General features: G+C 40.6%; 1 protein-coding gene across 1 annotated transcript in view; it reads right to left on the bottom strand.

Annotated features, from left to right (window-relative positions):
• The window catches only part of Ago4 (argonaute RISC catalytic component 4), a gene marked incomplete at its 5' end in the record, with an annotated part of 40,175 nt that overhangs the window by 12,020 nt on the left and 6,488 nt on the right, over positions 1-21,667 (bottom strand). Inside the window, 13 exon segments of the mRNA XM_013519611.1 lie at positions 2,706-2,840; positions 2,979-3,294; positions 7,737-7,896; positions 9,008-9,192; positions 10,483-10,616; positions 10,837-10,965; positions 11,097-11,216; positions 11,699-11,846; positions 15,218-15,305; positions 16,423-16,557; positions 16,656-16,792; positions 17,153-17,334; positions 19,594-19,714. Coding sequence (XP_013375065.1) covers positions 2,706-2,840; positions 2,979-3,294; positions 7,737-7,896; positions 9,008-9,192; positions 10,483-10,616; positions 10,837-10,965; positions 11,097-11,216; positions 11,699-11,846; positions 15,218-15,305; positions 16,423-16,557; positions 16,656-16,792; positions 17,153-17,334; positions 19,594-19,714 — 1,990 coding nt within the window.

The following is a 21,667-nucleotide window of genomic DNA, read 5'->3' as shown; positions in this document are numbered from 1 at the left end:
GATAAGGAGGAACAACGAGGAAGAGAATTTAAAGACAACTCTGAATTTTCCAGCTTGGCTGATTTAATCCACAGTGATGCCAAGGAACAGAATAAAAGGAAAATTGGGGGAGGAATAGGTTTGGACGGGGATAAAACAGTGAGTGGAAGGTTTAGACGTGTTCTGCTAGAAATGCCTGTGGTAGATTGTATCACTGGTGCCAAATATTCCTGTGCAGCTCCCTGGGGGAGGATTACACATCCCCACCCACTTATCTCAGGAGTGGCCATGTGACTTGCTTTGGCTGATAGAATAGGGCCTGAAATGTGTTTCTTCTGGGCAGAAGCTTAAGAGCCAGCACATGGCTTGTCATTTACCTTCTTTTGCCCTTACTACCACGACTGACAATGTTCCAGATAGATGTGCCTGTTAGCCTAGGTGCCAGAGAGGGGACAACAGGGTCACAGCTGTGATGGAGCCACAGTGAATGTGTAATGTTAGCAAGAAATAACTCTCTGTAAGCCACAAAGACTGGTTTCTTCTTGTTACCACTGCACAGTCCAGGCTACCTTGACTGATACAAGCCTGCAGAGCATCTAAGTAAATACATCTGGTAGATAACTGGAAGTATAGATCAGGAGCTGCATCCAGGTCACACATGGAGCTGGAAATATAGATTTAGCAACTAATAAGCAAATAAATGAGTCCAGTAAAATAGATGAGATGAAAGAGGAGGTTCGGGACTGGGGCAGCAGCTGAGTGGAAGAGCACTTACCTAACTTGTGCAAGACCCCAACTCAATCCCCAGTACTACAGAAAGAAGGAAAGAAAAGCTTTAGCTAAGTCTGAAGACAGAAGAGAGGCTGCTGAGAAACTCATCTTCCAAATCCTGTTTTATGGGCAAAATAGAAGGTAGGACTCTGTTGGCAATGAAGGCATTGTGGACAGGGCAGTGGATAAGTTTAAAAAGCACAGCACCCAAAGGCCAGCTGAGATTTGCTCTGATGCATTTATAAGATGGCTCATGATTAAAGAAATTATTTTTTTCCACTAGCAACTCCTACCAGCCTGACAGTAGAAGCAAAGGAAGAGGGCAAGTGGATTGATTCAGAACTGCAGATTTGCAAGAGGTGTGTTTAGAGAATTGGAGATGTTGGTAGAGGTTAGAGATAATTAAACCAAGAACCAGGACTATCAATATTTAAAGGTTACTATGCACTGGAGGGTAAAAAAAAACAGAATTTTGAGATAGCTTGGAGTTTTAGGAAGACTGTCTAAAAGCTACATGGACAGCAAGTTTAACAGGGGTAAAGAGCTGACCATAGCAGTTTAAAAAAAAGGGAGCAGGATATTTTATGCCTAGAGATCAGGAAAGAGTTCAGAGAAGCCTAAAAAGTACTACTAAGTCAGAGTCTGGGCAATTTAGAAGATAGCACTTTTATGTAGGCTGATGGGTAGATCTGGGACCTATGGAGAAAAGAACCTTAGCTCTTTAATGATTCACAAACAAAAAGAAATAGCATTCTTGATCTAGAGATTAAAAACAAAGGGTGTACTAGAAAATACTGGGAGTAGCCAATGAGATTTTATGACTAGGTAACAGAAATATCTTATCTCTCTGGGAATGGAATAGATCAGGGAGGGCCTGGACAATATGAAATACTGTTCTAAAAAATATTAAGGAAGAAAAAAAAAAAAATTAAAGAAGCAAAGTTGCTGAGCAGTGGTGCACGAATACAGTCCCAGTACTTGGGAGGCAGAGGCAGAAGGATGAGCCTAAGAAATCAACCAGCATGGGCAACATAGCAAGACTCAAATTTAAAAAAAAAAAAAAAATAACAAATAAATTGTAGTATGCCCCTAAAGGGACAAAAAAAAAAAAAAAAAAAATCAAACAAAAAAATAAAGAATCCTCAGCACTGATATAAAAATCACTTGGGAGAGAAATTCTTCTTTATATCATGCAACTGTAGATTAGGTATTAACAGTAAAAAGTGGCAAAAATCAATTTCAACAGATAACAACTCCCTGCCCCCCATTAAAAACAAAAACCCTAAAAACTAGCTTTTGTTCTCTTTTTCTTTCTTTTTTTACATAAGGTCTCAGTCTGTAGTTCAGTCTGGCTTTGCACCTAAAATTATAGGACACCACCACCATGCCCAGGTAGAAACTATCATTTCTGTGATACAAAAGAAATATAAGGGCTGACTTTAAAAACTACAGTGAGTTTAAACTTTTAAAAATGATCACAGTAGAAGATATACTGCCATTAATACCCCTCAAAATACTCCCAGTATACTTATTGGAACTTGTTGTAATGGCTACTCATTCTTGGAACTTGTATCATTAGAATTGGTCACCTAAACTCAATAGCATTTAGCATATTTATTAAGCTATGTTCTACTTTTAGAGGGGGGAAATTTAAATATGCCCACTGGAAAACACATTTAGTAGTATCGGCCTGTAATCCCAGCACTCAGAAGGCTGAGACAGGAGGATCTAGAGTTCAAGGCCAGTCTGGGCTACACAGACCAGTCTGTCTCAAATAAATGAGCAAACAACCAACCCACCACACTCAGGGCCTAGAAATATAACTCACTGGTAGAGCAGTAGGGTTCTTAGTATGCCAGAGGCTCTGGGTTCAATCCCAAGCACCAAAACAATAACAAAAACCACATTCACTTGCCACAACATCAGGTAATAAAGCTTATATTATGTCTTCTTACCCTTTCTGTTTTATCTGCACAGAAGAGTCGGGTGTGATGTCTCTTTTGCACCACAATGTATGTTATTCCCGGCCGATAATCTTCTTCCAAGCTTATACATGCCTTTCGAATTGCTATTAGTTCTGGCCAAGCTACCTAGGAGACAGAAATGGAATTGCGTTTCATTGAGAACTCCACTAGCATCTCTCATATCTGATTTGCAGAATGGCAGAAGGGAGGAAGCTCCTTCAGATTCTTAAAGCCCCAAAGGCAATGCTGGGCTAATGAGGGTACCTGTTTCATCTGTCCCTCGGATACCCCACCTCGGTAGTAGATGAGGCGGGTGGGTTTGAAGCGTGTGGATTTGTAGAACTGGATCAGCAGCTCCCTAACCATGTTAGTCAGGTCCTGGATGACCTCCTGGCTGTAGAGAAGCTCCTGTGAGATCTCCTGCCGGGAAGTCTGCACCCGGACCGTGGCACAGTACCGGCTGGGGTGGCCGTCCATACTGCCCACCACTGCAGCAATGGAGGGTTTCTTCCCATCTCCCGCTGGAGGATGTGTGACATCTGCTCCCAGGAAGATGACAGGCTGCTGGAATACTGAGGGCCTGTTCAGATTTAAGGACACCACGCCACTTAGACATACAGGTGAAAATGTTTGGGTCTAGAAAAAGTTACCACCAGAGATAATCAATCACAGGTATAATCTTTTTTTCTAGGGGGGGTGGGTATAAGGAATTGAACTCAGGACCTCATACTTGCCAGGCAAGTGCTGTGCCACTGAGCTATGTCCCTGGCCTTCACAGGTATAATCTTAAAAGAGAGATTTTGTCTATTGGAAGAGAGTAGTAATAACAAAAACCCAAATTCTCTCTCTCTCTCTCTCTCTTTTTCTTTCTTTGTCTGTTTGAGACAGGGTTTCACTATGCAGTTCAGGCTGGCCTCAAACTCATTTTGTAGCCCAGGCTGGCCTTGGGCTCACAGCAATCCTCCTGCCTCAGCCTCGGAAATACTAAGATTACAGGTGTGTGCCACCACACCCAGCCCCAAATTCTCTTTAAAATGAGATTTAGGTAACAAGATCAAGTCTATCTCTTTCCTGGTTTTTTCTCCATAGTATTTATCACTTATACAATATATTTTCTTTATTTCCATTGTTTATTAATTTTTTGTCTATATACATGCATGAAAGTAAGCTCTTTACAAGGATAGGAATTTTGTTGTCCTGTCTTGGTCACTGCTACAATCCTATTGCCTAGAACACTGCTTAGCTCATAACTGGCATTCAATAAATATTTGTTAAAAGGATGAATTCATTTATTTGGCATTGCTTTCTCTAAGGAACCCAGGAAAAAAAATATCATGCATGCTTCTCTGGTAAAAGTTAGCCCAAAAAATGTGAGATAAAAAAATGGCATGAAGCTTTAAAAAATTCTTAAAGGTAGGATTTGGGACTATAAATATTAATTCTTAAAGTATAATACAGGGGGCATCTCAAATCTGATAAACTCACAGGTACTAAAAGGAGATTCCACAAGGGCAGAGGCTGTGTCATCTCTCTCTCTCTCTCTTTTCCTTTTTTTTTATTTTTGTCTTTTTGAGACAGGGTCTCATTATGCAGTTCAGGCTGGCCTTGACCTCATTTTGTAGCCCAGGCTGGCATCGAACTAGCAACAATCCTCCTGCCTCAGCCTCCCAAGTGCTGGGATTACAGGTGTGCGCCACCACACCTGGCCATATATCTCTATATCATCACAAAACACAGTACAGAGCAATTGGTAAGGAACAGCAGTCAGATAGACATAATTGGCCACTACAGTAGGTACCAGGTACTGCGCTGGGCCTTCCTCATGTGTTAACACATTCAATCTTCACAACAACCCTACAAGAGTAGTAAAATCACCTCTGCTTCCCAGATTTTAAAAATGAGATATAAGAGAATAAAGAATGTGCCCGAAATTTCAAAGCTAGGAAGGTAACACCAAAATCTAAACCTAAGAAGTTGACACCAAAGTATGCACTCTAGTTCATCATGTTATAGTATCTCAAATGCGTGTGGTAAAATCAAGTGACACCAGACTTTAGGTGAACCTACTCTGACTTGCATATCTTGTCAACCAATGTTTCAGGAAGGATTTATTTACCTAGAAGTTTCATTCTAAGACAAAGATGAGAATTGTGATATGACCGTGGAAGAGTGAGGCACTCAACTTCACTTGCTTAAGGATGGCAATGACTGATACTAAATTAAAAATTTTTAAATTTTTGAATCACTCTTAACTATAGAATTCAGATAAAAACACTATTTTAGAGTTGACAAGGTAGATAGTAGTATCTTGATAGATAAGAAACTTAGGCTCAGAAATCTTAAAAATTCACATGGGCAGCAAAACATAACTCTCCTACCTCAGTCAGCACTGTTTACACTGTTCCTCTGCCCTGGTGTTTGGTTACTCTAGAGTAAATCTGACAAATTCAACGTTCAACAAAAAGTGTACGGGGCCAGAGGAAGGGGGAAGTGAAGTTTCTTAACAAGACTTTAAAAAGACTGATTAAACTTAGTTTTATTAACATTAAGAACTTTTGAGGGCTGGGGATACAGCTCAGAGGTAGAGTGCTTAGCCCGTGTTTTAACCCCAGAACTTTGAGAGAGAGAGAAAGAGAGAGAGAGAGAGAGAGCGAGAGTGAGAGACAGACAGAGACAGAGACAGAGAGGAAGAAGTGAGAAGATCTGTTGACTAAAATATACCATTTATGGGGCTGGGGATTTAGCTCAGCGGCACAGTGCCTGCCTGGCAAGTGCAAGGTCATGAGTTTGATTCCTGGTACTGAAAAAAATAAATAAATAAACAAAATATACCATTTAGCAGAATGAACAGAAAAAACACAGAGTAGGAAAAAATATTTGTAGTGCTTACATCCTATCAAAGGTTTATTTCCAAAAACCACAAGGAACTGCAAATTAATGAAAAAGACAACCCAATATTAAAAATAGGCACAGCAACCAGGTATAGCGGCAAGCCTGTAGTCCCAGCTACTTGGAAACCTGAGGCAGAAGGCTCACTTGAGCTCACAAAGTCACGATCAGTGTAGGTAACACAGTGAACTCTGGCTCGAACTTGCAGTCCCCTTGCCTCAGTCTCTCAGAGTACAGAGGTTATAGGCATATGCTACTATGACGGGCTGAGATACCCTTGAAAGGCTGGGGCGGTGGTGGTGCTGAACCATCCCAGGATGAAAGATGTCTAAGTGTCCTCTGGCCCCGTACACTTTTTGTTGAACGTTGAATTTGTCAGATTTACTCTAAAGTAACCAAACACCAGGGCAGAGGAACAGTATAAATAGTGCTGACTGAGGTAGGAGAGTTATGTTTTGCTGCCCATGTGAATTTTTAAGATTTCTGAGCCTCAGTTTCTGGGCTATAAGTATATGAAAATGTGGTTAACATCATTAGTCAACAGGAGAATGCAAATTAAAATAATGAATGCAAATTAAAATAATGGTAATAACTATTACCCCAAAACAAAATGGCTAAATTAAAAGGACGGATACTACTAAGCATTGATAAGGAGATGGAAAAAGCTAGAACTCTCAGTGGAAATGTAAAATGGTATAGCCACTTCAGAAATCTACTTTATAGTATCAATTAATACTAAATATATGTATTCTCTATACATATATCTCTCAGCAATTCCACACCTGGAGTTCTACACAACAGAAAGACTGTTTACATCCACTAAAAATGTAGAATTATACAGTGAACCTGCATAAGTATCAATCAGTGGTAGAAGAGATAAAATTGTGTGGTTTATTCATGAATGAAATAATATACAGCAAAAAAAAAAAAAAGAAATAATACACAGCAATAAGAGGAATGAATCACTATAAGTGAATCTCACAGACATACTGTTGAACAAAAGATGTATAACATAGTACATACTATATGAGTTAAAACAAAAACAGAAAAAACTAATCTATGATACACTTCAGAATAGCAGTTACCTTTGGGGATTATATATTTGGCTTTATATTACTGCTGGTGATAGGTTTTCTTGTTTGTTTGTTTGTTTGCTTGTTGTGCTGGGGATAAAACTCAGGGCCTTACATCTGGTAGGCTCTGGTAGGCAAGTGCTCTTATCACTGAGCTACATTCCCAGCCCTGAGAATTGTAGTATCTGTGGTAGATTGACAACTGGTGGTCAACTTGCAACACCCAGCTGAACTGAACCAGCGTGGTGCTGGTGTGAGAGGCCCAGCTGAGGACTGTTGCCAACAGCCTGAAAAGGAGAACTGGAGAGGAAGAAGTGGGTGCTGTTGGTTCTCTGGAGAAGCTTGTCATGCTGGCTTTCCTGATATGAACTCAGCTGTTCTCTCGTTGGAGGAGCTTGGGACCTTGTTGTCTATGGCTATGGTTCACTTTGGAGAAACTCTGGCCCTTACTTTAAGCATTGCTTCCTGGCTCCAGGGCAGATCCCTCCGCCTACTGGCACTGATCCTTCATCCTGCTGGCGCAGATTTTCTAGCTTCCACTGCTGACTTTGGGGCCTTCCTGGCACAGATCCTTAAAACAGCCTTGCATGCAACATTGCCGTGGGTCCTAGGCCTCCAGTTGGACTCATGTGGAGCATTGCCATGCGGTTCTAGTTCTTTAGCTGGACTCATGTAGTACATTACCATGGGATCCAGGCCTTCACCGGGATTCTTTGGGTATTTAGTGTGTGGACAGATTTCCTGCACTCTTTTGTGTTTAACTCTTTGGGTGATTACTATAAAACAATCCTATAAATTATGTGTCTTGTATTAATTGTTTCCTTTGAAAAGCTTGACTACAACAGTATCTGTTTGGAGAGGCCAGAGGAATCCTGAGGGTGTGTGCGTGTGTGCTGGAGATGTTCTATATCTTAGCAGTTTGGTAGGTACATCAGTGTATATGCATGTAAGAGATATACATCAAGCTGTATATTTGAGACACATATGCCTTACCATAAATTATATTAGTTAGATTTAAAGAAAAAATGATAAAACAAAAAATCAGAATTAAGAACCTTACCTTTGATGAGGAACGAGCACATTGTTGATTCCTCCAAGCTTTGCATTTATCTTCAGGCAAAGGTTGGAAAGGGTTTGGGGTGAGGTCTTCACTACATTTTTTACCTGGACACACTGCGTGGCCATACCCAGAAGAGTATCTCCAACACGTTTCACCTCCGCTACAAAAATAGTAATTTTAAATAGTTAAGTAGTCTCCTAATTATTAACAACAAGGGAACAAAACCCCACACATTAACATTTACAGAGCTCCTATTCTATACTGCAAATGGTATTAGATGCTTTTCAAGCGTTAGTCCTTTCATCAGCTCAAACCCCAGGACACTCTCCCCTTCCCGTAAGCAGCCCCTGCCCCCCGGGGATAGCTCCTGTGCCTTCTCCACTTTCCCCTTCCTACAGGCCTCCAAGCCAGCTGCTTCCTTTCCTCTCTGATGCTCCCTGCCGCCCCATGCCTGGTCCCTTCGTTCTTCCCCACATTGGTCTGGCAGAGGAAACAACCTCCCTGGTCTTCCCTCTCAGCACACAAGCCAATCCTTTCAAGTTTACTTTTTTTTCCTTTTCTCTAAACACTAGGGACAAACAGAAGGTAACAAAAGAAGCAAATACAGAGAAGACTGAAGACATTTTATCAAGTTTAAGGGAGGATCTTCAGCTCCCACAACTTAGTACTTAGATGATAACCAAAAGAACTTTGTATCACTCTTCTTGTAAGAGATACAAAGAAAGCAGATTCTCTTCTGGAAGTGGCAAACTCCTCTGCTTATCACCATTCTGATATCCTAAGTGTTCTTCCCCGAACATTCCAGTTCCTCCAGATTCCTGGGTTATGGCAGGATGGTGTTGCTTTTCCTGCCCCCAGCCCCACTCTCCAGTTGCATCTCCACAGGTTGGGTAAGGCCATCTCACTGGTTGTGGCCAAGGAGATTCGGAGGAAAAAACAGTAGGGGCCAGCAAGGTTCTAAACAGTGCCATCTGCACTCAATGGACACACGGAAAGACGTGGAAATAAATCTTTATTAACTTTATTGTTTTGTGTATAAACATGGTGTGTGTGTGTGTGTGTGTGTGTGTGTGTGTGTGTGTGTGTTTGGTGTTGGGGACTTTATAAATGTTGGGCAAATACTCTATCACCAAGCTATACCTCCAACCAGTCTTAGTTGCTTTGAACCCCTGTGACTTTGCGGGTGTTTGTGACTGTGGCATTACCTAGCTTAACCTGATCGCCACACCTATTGCTTATCACCCCTCACTCGGCATTAAAAAGGTCCATACCATACACTGGTGTCTTTCCAGGCAAGATAACCACTATTAGCTGTAGGCCCACATATGTCATCTTCAGATGTTTGAACATGGGCTCCACGCTGTCTGCGCCTTGTGCGTACTTGCAGAAGCACGGCTGACCCTGGATGGGCATCCCTGCGTCCTTGGAAATTTTACGCAGTTGGTCAGTGAAACTCCTGTTAAGGTAGAACCAGTGGCACAGAACTTTTACTTCAGGGTACATTCATATTCCTCTAAAATGCTTCTTTCAATTCTGCAAATTCTTAACCAAAATTATAAACAAACAAACAAAACATCTTTAACTGGTTGCTAAAATGAACTGGCAGTTGTATCACTACAATTATAACAGAGAAAAATCTGTATTAGTAAATTATCAGATCATCACTTTGAATTTTTAAGTAAATATAGTGTGGCTCAGCTGGGCCTCAGGGCTGGATAGCCTTCCTGTTCAAAGATTTTTAAAAATATTCAAATCAGCAGTTCTGTAGTGAAGAAAAGACGGTCAAAATTTCAGGTAACACACATTTTGGGAAGGCTGGTGCAAGGAGTTGGGTCAACTTGTGTGCAACTGAGAACACAGAAACATAATCTTGAAATCACTGTAATTAGAGTTGTAATCAAACTTGATTTAGTGCATAACAATATCAAAAGAAATCACTTAAAAGTTTCAATTAATTTCAGTTTTTAAATTTGGACTTAAGGGCCAGGGATATAGCTCAGTGGCACAGCACCTGCCTGGCAAACTCAAAGTCCTAAGTTTGATTCCTGGTACCAAAAAAAAAGCAGGGGTGGGATTTAAGAAGTTGCTTCAGTTTATGCATGAAGCTTTCAGAATAATTTCTTTTGTGTATTTGTCATTATCTTATCAGATTCCTTTTTTTATCCTAGTTTCATTTTCTTAATTTTTCAGTCTTTCTCATTAACTTCCTTTATATAGATAGCTGCACCTATAAAATACGAACCAGTACTCTTAGCCCTCTTAGCCAGCATTCTTTTTTTTTTTTTTGAGACAGGGTCTCACTATGCAGTTCAGGCTGCCCTGGACTCACTATGTAGCCTAGGTTGGCCTTGAACTTAAGTGATCCTCCTGCCTCAGCCTCCTGAGTGCTGGGATTGCAGGTGTGTGCTACCAGTGTTCTTATTTTTAAGAACCTAGTTTTTATCTTAGCTGAAAAGATACAATTAATACCAAAGGAAGCTTTTACTAAAAACTCAAGAATTTGCCAAGTAGCATGGCTTCAACCCTATTACAAAGCTCTGCTCTAAATATACAGAAGCTGAGTCAGATTTTTAATGCAATTTCCAAGTTTGCAATTTACTATAATGCAATATCTTTTGCATATAGCCAGATGGTATCACTATGGGAGTTGGGGATTTAGCGCCAGTATACACAGCACATTAACATAAAGATGGTATTTTCATATCTGGAAGGGATATTACTAAGCTGGAAATACGAAGATACTCACTTTAGTAAATCTTCCCTACATTGTTTCTGAGGCGCAAAACAAGCAACTGCCCAAACTTTAATTTCAATGCCAGCATAAAACTGCTTTCCTCGCATGTCCCAGACACCCTGGTTGGGTGTGGCTACTGTTTTATTCTTTAAAAAAAACAAAAAGAAACAAAAGTAAAGAGAAAAGACATTACAATCTAAGGCCATCTTAATGTTGAGAAGGGAATAAACAAAATTCTAATTGGTATGAGTCAGAAGACAAAAAAGCAATGCTGAGCACAAGTACAGGTAAATTCAACATTGCACAGCAGAAAGACTCTGGATTATAATCTCCTGATGGGCGTGCTGAGATAAAGGAAAAGCTTACCCGGCCTCCATACTGCAGCATTGGTGCTGGAAGAACCCTGCCTGTAAGCTCTGTCATTTCATTGTGGACAACAATCCCAAATTCTTTAAGGTATGGATCAGGTCCACCCACCATGCTGTTACTCTTCACCTAAAGAACAGGAAAGCCTGCATATATAAAAACCAAAGGGTAACTGTATCCCATCAGGAATTCTCTATTCTTTTATTTTTTATTTTTTTCATCTTAGAGCTGGCTAATGTTGAAGACCATTCCTTACTGACCAGTCTACTGATTTCTTCCTGCCTGTCAGGAGCAGATCTTGCTGTGGCTTTGATCATCGTGGACGTCTGATTGTCTGTGAGCTTTTTTATACATCGCTGTCCTGCCACGATATTACAGACCTGCCAAGGACAAGGGAAAATCAGTTTGTATAGCAATGGGCTTCTCTATTGTAAGCATTTGTCAAACTCATACATCCTCCATTTCCAGAAAAATAATTTTTTTTTTTTTTTTTTTGGTACTGGGAATCGAATTTAGGCCCTGTGTTGCTGAGCTATATCCCTGATATACAGTGTAAGGTCCTGCCTGGCAAGTGCAAGGTCCTGAGTTCGATTCCCAGCACCAAAAAAAAAAAAAAAAAAAAAAAAGTTGTATGGTGAAATTATACTTCTCACAGTATTTTAAGAAAAACTAAGTTCTATTCTAGATCCTCCCGCCGCCCCCGGTACTGGGAATCGAACTCACAACCTCACACTTGCCAGGCAGGCACTGTGCTGCTGAGCTAAATCCCCAGCACCTCTATTCTAGATTAGAACTCTACTTTTTTAAAAAAACTAATTCAAGAGATTGGCAGATTGGCAAAAGAAAATTTAGTTGCGCTTACCTCAAGTGGTAAATATGTATGCTTTTGTTCTTGTCCCACTTGGAGACAGGGAAGATGGGGGTATTTCAGCTGCAGACTATACTTTTGCTTAAAATATTGAGCTACTGTACATTCCATAGCTTGACCATTTTCTAGCTGCAAAGGAAAACTATAGGAGAGAATGTCTTCTTAGAAATGTAAGATCTTTTTTTTAAACAAGTAAACAAAGCCTACAATTTTTACTTTCAATAATTGTTTAAAAAACAAATGGGAAAAGGAAAGTAAAAAGAATTAACATGTGTTAGGTACAAGTCCCAAGCCCCCATGATGAATGTAATCATTATATGCATATAGTCATAAAAATAAAAAATATTTTAAAAATAAAAATATTGAGGGCCAGGGCTAAGGGTGTGGCTCCGTGGCAGTTTATTTGGTGCCACTAAACAAGTAAAACTAAAGTCCAGCTGGGCATGGTGGCACATGCCTGTAATCCCAGCACTCCGGAGGCTGAGGCAGGAGGTTTGCTGAGTTCAAGACCAGCCTGGGCTACAAAGTGAACTCAAGGCCAGCCTGACTGCATAGGGAGACCTTGTCTCAAAAAGATAAATAAATAAATAAATAAAGTAAGTAAGTAAGTAAGTAAGTAAGTAAGTAAGTCCAGGCTTTATTTGAGTGCTTTCACTTAGATGATTTTAGTTGTGAACTAGAACAGCCATTCCACTGACATTTTCCATGTTTGCTGAAGCTAGGATTAGAAAATAGTTTAATTGGCCAGGCATGGTGGTGCATGCCTGTAATCTCAGCACTCAGGAAGCTGAGGCAGGAGGATCATTGAGAGTGTAAGACCAGCCTGGGCTACAAAGTGAGCTCAACACCAGCCTGAACTGCAAAATGAGACCTGGCCTCAAAAAGACAAAAACAAAAACCAAAAAACCAAAAAACCCCAAAACTGGGAAGCATGATTTAAGAAAATCTCTTTATTTGGCTCCTCCAGTGAGTAAATTATCTCAAATACTTATCGAAATGATAAATTGAATCTTGCTTTCTTAACTGTTACAGGTACACAAAGTCACAATGTAGTGAGGATTATCTATATTATATTTAAATCTATGTGCCTTAAATCTTCGAGCAAAGATTATATAGGTATGTAAGTGTAATTATTCTGATAGAATTACATGAATAATTTAACTATAAAAGGGAAATAGGTTTTTTGTTTCTTTTTTTTTTTTGGTCTTTTTGAGGCAAGGTCTCGCTATGCAGTTCAGGCTGGCCTTGAGTTCACTTTGTAGCCCAGGCTGGTCTCGAACTCGCAATGATCCTCCTGCCTCAGCCTCCGGAGTGCTGGGATTATAGGCCTGGGCCACCATGCCCAGCATGTTTCATTTTTTTGAAAAAGACTCTCATTATGTGGCCCAAGATTGCCTTAAACTCACTGCAAATACTCCTGCCTCAGCCTCCTGAGTGCTGGGATTATTGTACAGGTGTGTACCATCACTTCTAGCTCAAAAATTTCAACTTTCTAGAACAGGTTATTTTGATATACACTTAAGTTGGATGCCAGGAGTAGTGGTGCACACCTGTAATCCCAGCACTCAGGAGGCTGAGGCAGGAGGATCCTTGCAAGTTGGAGACCAGCCTGGGCTACAAAGTGAGCTCATGCCCAGCCTGAACTGCACAGCGAGACCCTGTCTCAAAAAAGACAAAAAAAAAAAAAAAGTTTGAAAACTAAGAACCATAGATGTAAAACAAAGTCAGATAGAATATAAGAGGGAAAAGCTTCTGAGTAACGAAAATATAGTTTATTTATATATTTTAACCCCATTTAGTTAAGACAGTCAATAGTTATGTTTATATCAGATATAAATTTAATGATGTTGACTACAAGAATAAAACATGTATATGGTAATTTTTTATGGTGGCTTTTGTTTTTTTTTTTTTCCTTAAAACAAGGTCTCTCAGGCTGCCCTTGAACACACTAGGTAGCCCAGGCTGGCCTCAAACTTGAAGTGATCCTCCTGCCTCAGGCTCCCAAGTGCCTGGATTATAGGTGTGCACCACCACCCCTGCCCTTTTATGGTAATTTGACTTTTTGGGGGGTCCAGGAATCGAACTCAGGACCCTGCACTTGCCAGGAAGGCACTGTGCTACTGAGCTATCTCCCTGGCCCTTATGGTAATTTTAAAAGCACTTTCATATATATTGTCTTATCTAGGCATGGTACTTAGTGGAATAGAAGTTGGGTGATTAGAAGGAGACTGGAGAAGTGGAGAGGACTGTGCTGTTAGAGGTATTCCCTACCCATTAGCAGCTGCAAGAAGTGACAACCAGTTACAAAGGGAAGGAGAAACCTACACAGATACGAAAAGCAATGGATGTCTTCCCATGACAGCCTGGCAGGACTTCTAGAGCTCCCCAGACCTGTCAGCTATGTACTGAGAATTACAACAGTAAAATAAATGATGCTGATAATGACCGCATCATTAAATAAAAGTTGATCTAGGTTTAGCACACTAAGTTTAAAAGGTGAATTGGGTTAAAGGCAGGAAATGTGTTTTATAAATATTTCTATCAGCTGGGTATGGTGGCAAATGTCTACAGTCCCAGCTACTCGGGAGGTGGGAGAAAAGCTTGGCCCAGGAATTGGAAGCTGGGCTGGCCAATATAGTGAGACCTCAGCTCAAAATGAAGACAAAAACAAATAAACAAATATATCGCTGGGTGTGGGGGCACCTGCCTGCGATTCCAGACTGTAATTCCAGCACTCAGGAGGCTGAGGCAGGAAGATCATTGTGAGTTCGAGACCAGCCTGGGCTACAAAGTGAGCTCAAGGCCAGCCTGAACTGCATAGCGAGATGCTGTCTCAAAAACAAAACAAAACAAATATATCTACGAAAAATATTTTAAGCTCTTTTTTTTAAGCTTTTATGTTATTAGGAAAGATTCAACCGAGGTATGGTGGCACACTCCCAGCTACTTGGGAGGCTGAGGTAAGAGGATGAAAAGTTTGAGGTCAGCCTGGACAACTTACTAAGATCCTGTCTTAAAATAAAAAGAGCCTGGATGTACTTCAATACTCCCTGGGTTCAATCCTGGGGGTTGGGGAAGAAAAAGATTTTAGTGAAAAATTGACAATTACAGTACAACATACCAGTTTCTCAAGATGTGGGTAGGGGGCAGTCCTGGAGATTGAACCCAGTGGCACTCTACCACTGAACTACATCCTCAGCTCTTTTTATTCTTTATTTTTTATTTTTTCCGGTACCAGGAATCGAACTCATGACCTTGCGCTTGCCAGGCAGGCATTTGCCACTGAGCTAAATCCCCAGCCCCAGCCCTTTTTATTCTTATTTTTAATTTTTTAAAAGATAGGGTCTCACTGTGTACTTCAGTCTGGCCTTGAACTTGCATCTGCCTTGCTCAGCCTTCAGTGTGCTGTTACTACAAGGCTGTGCAGCAGCACCCAGCTCACATGATTTTAGCAGCTCCCCTTGTTACCAAAATTACTATCGCATTACTGCATCTTAAATGTGATTAACATACGTTTGATGACTGGCTGGCCGTCTAGTCACATTACAAACTCGGTATTTTCGTTTCATTTGTCCACAGTGGGTCACCTCAACTTTGAGACCTAAAGTTTAAAAAAAAAGCCAAAATCTCAGTTGTCATTAGACTCACAGCAGCAAAAACAGATTTGAATGTTGTCTTCAAAGAGTCATAGCTGGGGATGTAGCTGAGCGGCACAGTGCCTGCCTGGCAAGCGCAAGGTCATGAGTTTGATTTATGGTACCAAAAAAAATAAAGGCCGGCCGTGGTGGCACAAGCCTGTAATCCCATCACTTAGGAGGCTGAGGCAGGAGGATCACTGCGAGTTGCATGCCAGCCTGGGCTATAAAGTGAGTTCAAGGCCAGCCTAAACTGCACACCGAAACGCTGTCTCAAAGATAAAAGAAAAAAACCAACCAAACAAATAAAAAGTAATGACATTATATAGGATAAAAGTTGAAAAATACAGGGATAATTTTATCAATTATAGGTAAAAACAGCTGGACATGATAGTGCATGCCTATAATCCCAGCACTTGGGAGGCTGAGGCAGGAGGATTGCTGTGAATTTGAGGCCAGCCTGGGCTATATAGCTAGACACTATCTCAAAACAAAAACAAACACAAACTCTCTCTTCATATACATAAAACAAAAATTTTTTTAAAAACTTCAGCTAAGTAGAGGAAATTAGAACCCAGGTAATCTGAGATGCTCGATGTACTTTAATATACTAATTCATCCAATAAATATCAACTGAAACATCAACTACGTTCTGATATCTAGTCTCAGGTATGCAGACATCCCTCATGAATCTTATGCTCTAGTGGGAGAAGACAGCAGACTATACGTAAAGAAGAAATTCCAAAGGATAATAAAGGAATTTGTGTTATCTTAGTAAAAGGGAAATGTTTAAATGGTAAAGGTAGCATTTACTGAGTTCCTGATATGCGACAGGTGCTATGCTAGAAAGCTCTGTAAACCTAATTACATTTGATTCCCACAAGTTCTGCAAGGCATACATTATCACCTTCTCCTCTGAGGTGAATAATGTGAATACACTAACACTGGAACAGTGGCAAAGAAACCTGACCAAGGTTCCACTGCTAGAACTAGGCAGGCTGGGACGGGAAGCAGGTCTCCCTGCAGAGCCGAGTTACTTGCAACATGCCGTCTCCCCAAGACGCCGCTAACGCGAATACCTACCTCTGATTTCTTTGGTAAACTTGACACGCTGAGAATCTGTTAGCGGTTTGGTCTGTTCATTGATGTTCTGAATGTCTAAAACCTCACACATGAACTCAATGATAGGCTGAGCCCGGTAGAAAGCAGTTGCAGATACTAACAAACAGAAAAAAAGATATTTAGCTCCAGGGCAAAGGGAAGGGCCCCAAACAAACAACAAGCCGAAAGGTAACAGGTAGAGAGTTCCATCATACCATCGATATTAAGCATCATGTTCCACATGGCAGGTCTCACAGACTGATGAAAGCCAAACCAAACCTCTCTGCCCCCTCCCAGAGGGTGGTAATAACCTTCAGGAGGTGAGAAAAAAGATCGGCCCACTGGAGTGTACCTGAAGAATAAGAGTTCGCCACATTTCACAATAAAAGCTGGAAAAGTCTTTCATTTCCCTCTCAACTTTGTGTACTGAAGTTTGAACTATGATTTAAGCAGTAACCCTCTCAGCCGGGCGTGGTGGCGCACACCTGTAATCCCAGCACTTGGGAGGCTGAGGCTGGGGGATCTTTGTGAGTTCGAGACCAGCCTGGGCTACAAAGTGAACTCAAGGCCAGCCTGAACTGCACAGCGAGACTCTGTCTCAAAAAAGACATAAATAAATAATAAATAAATAAATAGTAACCTTTCAATGACTAATGATACCTTACCAGAAAGTCTGACATTTGTGGGAAAGAAATCAAACCAAAGTACTAACCTCATCGAGGGAAGGTGTCTTGTGATAACATCAAGTGCTTGAACTGAATCATCTGGGACTTCATTTAAGTGCCCAGCTAAAGCTTCCAAAAGCAACTGGAGGCTCACAACCGACACCCATTGAACAGAGACTTTGAAGGTTTGGTCTTTACCCTCGCCTGGGAGGGTCACCTCCATGTCAACCTGCAGAAAAAATACATACATACCAACATAAATGTTTATAAAGGCTACAGGATAGATCTCAAGGATATTCAATATGGTATATACATAAAGACATTTATTATTTTCTGTCATTGCAAAATATTGGAAAAACATGAAGTATCCATCGGTTGGGCAAAATTTAAAATGGAATATTGTAACTAGGTAAAATAAGGCAGACGGTACAATCCAGATAAACCTTGAAAACAGTAAGCCAAACATAACAGGACAAATACTGAAGATTCTACTTAGAATAGACAAATTCATAGATACAAAAAAGAGAATAGTAGTTGCCTAGGACCAGGAGCAGTGAGGTATGGGGAGTTACTGCTTAAATAGAATCCGTTGGAGATGATGAAAAAGTTCTAGAGATGGTGGTAAGGGTTGCACAACAATGTAAATGTATTTAATGCCAGTGACTTGTAGACTTAAGAATGGTTAAGCCAGTACGGCGGCATACTTCCGTAATCCCAGCACGGGGAGACAGCGGCAAGAAGACCACGAGTCTGAGCCCAGCGTGGGCATCGTAGTGACTCAGTGAGACTCTGCACCAAAATAAAACATGAAAAAGTGCTGGGTATGTAGATCAGTGTGAGGGCCCTGGGTTAAGCGCCCAGGACTAGGGTGGGGAAGGTAAAATAAATCAGGTGTGGTGATACATATCTGGAATCCCAGCTACCTAGGAGGCTGAGGCAGAAGGATCAGAAGTTGGAGCCAAGCCTGGGCAACTTATTGAAACTCTGCCTCAAAATGAAATTTTTAAAAAGGACAGAGAAGTGGGGATGGTGGTACAGCCTGTAATCCCACCACTTGGGAAGCTGAGGCAGGAGTACTATCATGAGTTTGAGACCAGCCTGGGTGAGTTCAAGGCCAGCCTGGACTACATAGTGAGACCCTGTCTCAAAAAAAAACCAAAACAAAACATAAAAAAAAAAAAAGCTGAGGATGTAGCTCAGAGGTAGTGCACTTGCTTAGCAAGTGTGAAGCTGTGAGTTAAATCCCCAGTACTGCAAAAGAAGAAAAAAAGGAAGTTTAAAACAGTAAATTTTATGTCATGTATATTTTATTACAATAAAAAATTAATTTGTGGTGGCACATGCCTGTAGACCCAACACTCAAGAGGCTGAGGCAGGAAGGTCAGAAGGCAGAAAGTTTGAGGCCATGCTGGGCTACAATAGAGAAATTAATAGGGGGTTATGGACTCTGTAATGAGACCCTGTCTCAAAAAAAAAAGACAATGTTACTTATATACATATACATAAATAGCACACATAAGATACCTGAAAATATGAATACCAAACTACTAGAGTTGTTTTCTTTAAAAAAGAAAATGAAATAAACTGGTGCAAACAAGTGGGAGAGGTTAAGAAGCCACACCATGAGCCAGGCTTGGTGGCGCAAGCTTGTAATCCCAGGGTTTGGGAGGCTGAGACAGGAGGATCTTTGTGAGTTCGAGACCAGCCTGGGCTACAAAGTGAGCTTAAGGCCAGCCTGAACTGCATACTGAGATCTTGTCTCAAAAAAGACAAAAAAAGAAGCCACAGCATTTCCTGATTATATGAATAAGTTTATAAGGAGCATATATTCACATATTACTTTTTAAATTTAATTTTTTTCAGTACTGAGATTGAACCGACAGCCTTGTGCATGGTAGGTAAGTGCTCTACCACTGAATTACAACTCCAGCCCTACTTTTTTTTTTTTTTTTTTGGTTTTGGTTTTTTCCGGTACCAGGAATTGAACTCATGACCTTGCGCTTGTCAGGCAGGCGCTGTGCTGCTGAGCTAAACCCCCAGCCCCTCCAGCCCTACTTCTTTAATTTTAAAAATAAATGTTGGGCCGGGGATATAGCTCAGTGACACAGCGCCTGCCTGGCAAGCGTGGGGTCATGAGTTCGATTCCCAGTATCAAAAAAAAGTTTAAAGAGTGCTGTGTATTACAAATCTGATTCCTCAAGTGAGAATTATAACAACTCCATTGTTCACATTCAGTAGTACTTTGTTAAAGTACAGTGTTAATGTGAGATTTTGAGATATACGGATGGAAGACACAACCTAAATTCTAATGCTCATCTCCTTTTCAATTACCAGTTAACTACGAGACAACAGAATATGGACAGAATAACAAATCTATTATTACCATGGAAAACAACTCTAAGAACAGAAGTGTGACTGGAAAGGAAAACATTTTTGTCATATATAGTGACTACTCACAATCTCAATACTTCTTGCTGTTGACACTTACCCTATCACGTCCGATTGGCAGTGGATGTGCTGTGTACATGTTTCTTTTGCCATCATAGCCAGGCTGTCGGTCACCAAATATTTGCATCTTGAAGTGCCGCACCATTGTATCTACTACCTCCCTTCACAGTAATAGAGGCAGTGGCAGTTAGCATTAAGAAGTGGTAAACAGTAAGTGTCATCATACCTCAAATATCTAAATTCACACCTGTGAGGGATCCCAGCACTCTGAGAAGCTGAGGCAGGAGGGTCAAAAGTTTCAGCCCAGCCTGGATAACTTAGTAAGACTCTGTCTCTTGAGATTAAAAAAATAAAAAGGGCGGGATATATACCTCATTGCAAAGGCCCTAGGTTCAATCCCCAGTACTGCAAAAAACAAAACCCACTAAATTCAGTTCAATATCACTACTTGGAAAACAAAAATCAAAGTTAAAATTAATTTAAGTAATTAAAAAATTAGTTAACTAAAGAAACGTAGAAGGGCTGGTGATGTAGCTCAATGGCACAATGCCCGCCTGGCAAGTGCAAGGTCCTGAGTTCGATTCCTGGTACCAAAAAAAAAGTAACTACAAGATGGTAACAAAGTGGGGAGTGAAAGGAAAGTGAGCACATGATTCTGGCATTGTCTTGAGTACCTTTTTTTCAGAATCTTCTCCTATAGTAAACAGCCTCACAGCAAGAATCTATTGTAGCCAGACATGGTGGCGCATGTCTGTAATCCCAGCACTCAGGAGGCTGAGGCAGGAGGATCACTGTGAGTTTGAGACTACCCTGGGCTATAAAGTGTGTTCAGGGCCAGCCTGAACTACATAGCGAGACCCTGTCTCAAAACAAACAAACAAAAAAGAAGAACCTATTTCAGATATCTAAGTTTGATATTGGATATTCACAATCAAAAGATGTTTGTTATCAAATCAATGTACTGGTTTTGGGACAGAGAATACAACTCAGAAATCTAGGGACCAACACATCTAAGATGCATGACACTCAACTGAGTAAGGGCAGTGTGACTGTCCTTATGCTAACAGACACATGGACCAACGTCAAACTATTTCCTGGTGTGCTGAACTATTTTCTATGGAAACAAACTGATGACCCTCCCCCCGGTAATACCACAGAGGAGGGGGTCTTTCTCGCAAATGAAGAGAAGTTTTGCGAAGTATATCTCTGGAAATTTATTTATTTATTTATTTATTTATTTATTTACTTAGGTTTTTCTCCGGTACCGGGAACCGAACTCACGACCTTGTGCTTGCCAGGCAGGCACTTTTTGCCGCTGAGCTAAATCCCCAGCCCCTTATTTCTGGAAATTTAAATGGATTATATTCTTCTTACATTGTTGGGTACGAATGTATCTATTTTTATTGTGGTAAGGGTTCTCCCTTTTCTCTTCCCCAGGTGATATCCTTCCTTAAATTTTTTTCCCTATTGTAAAATCATTAGAATACAACCTTATGTGTTCTAATGCATGAGAAAATTGAATATACAGGAAACCCAGGCTGCATGAAGAAAAGTGCATTGTTACTGTGCAGTTAAATTTTGGCTCTGGCTTTCTTTAGCTTGAACAGCATTCTTGTCTACTCCGGTTAGTCACAGATGCTGTCTCTGCACAGAGACAGGGTGGTGGTGGCACAATGTCTAGAATGTTCTTAAAAAATTCACACCCAGGTGCCTTTTCAAAAGCAACTAAACTTCCATAAAGCGTCTCTGGTTCTTTCCAGGTTTGTGTTGGAAGGAGCAATGTAAGTGATGCTATAAGTACTTCATATTTTGCTTATAATGGTTACCACCAGTTCTTTTCCATTTAAGTTAAGTTGAGATATTTTATTTAATGGCAGCTGAAGGGCCATTTTCAATAGGGAAAATTCATTTGTATCTGTGGTAAACTTCACTTTGAAGAAAAATTGCACTAATGTTTTACCACCAGATGAAAAAAAAAGATGAGCATCACTTTAAAAATAATGTATTTAAAATAAAGTACAGAAAAAGACATGTATATAATATATCAGGTTTTGTTTTGAGTCTTTTCCCCTCAACCTTTAATTAAAGATCTTGTGCTATAACTTTTAAAGCCA

This window comes from Chinchilla lanigera, unplaced genomic scaffold (genome assembly GCF_000276665.1).
Source record: "Chinchilla lanigera isolate Chin_1 unplaced genomic scaffold, ChiLan1.0 scaffold00051, whole genome shotgun sequence".
NCBI lineage: Eukaryota > Metazoa > Chordata > Mammalia > Rodentia > Chinchillidae > Chinchilla > Chinchilla lanigera.
This window is presented reverse-complemented; position numbering and strand designations above follow the sequence as displayed.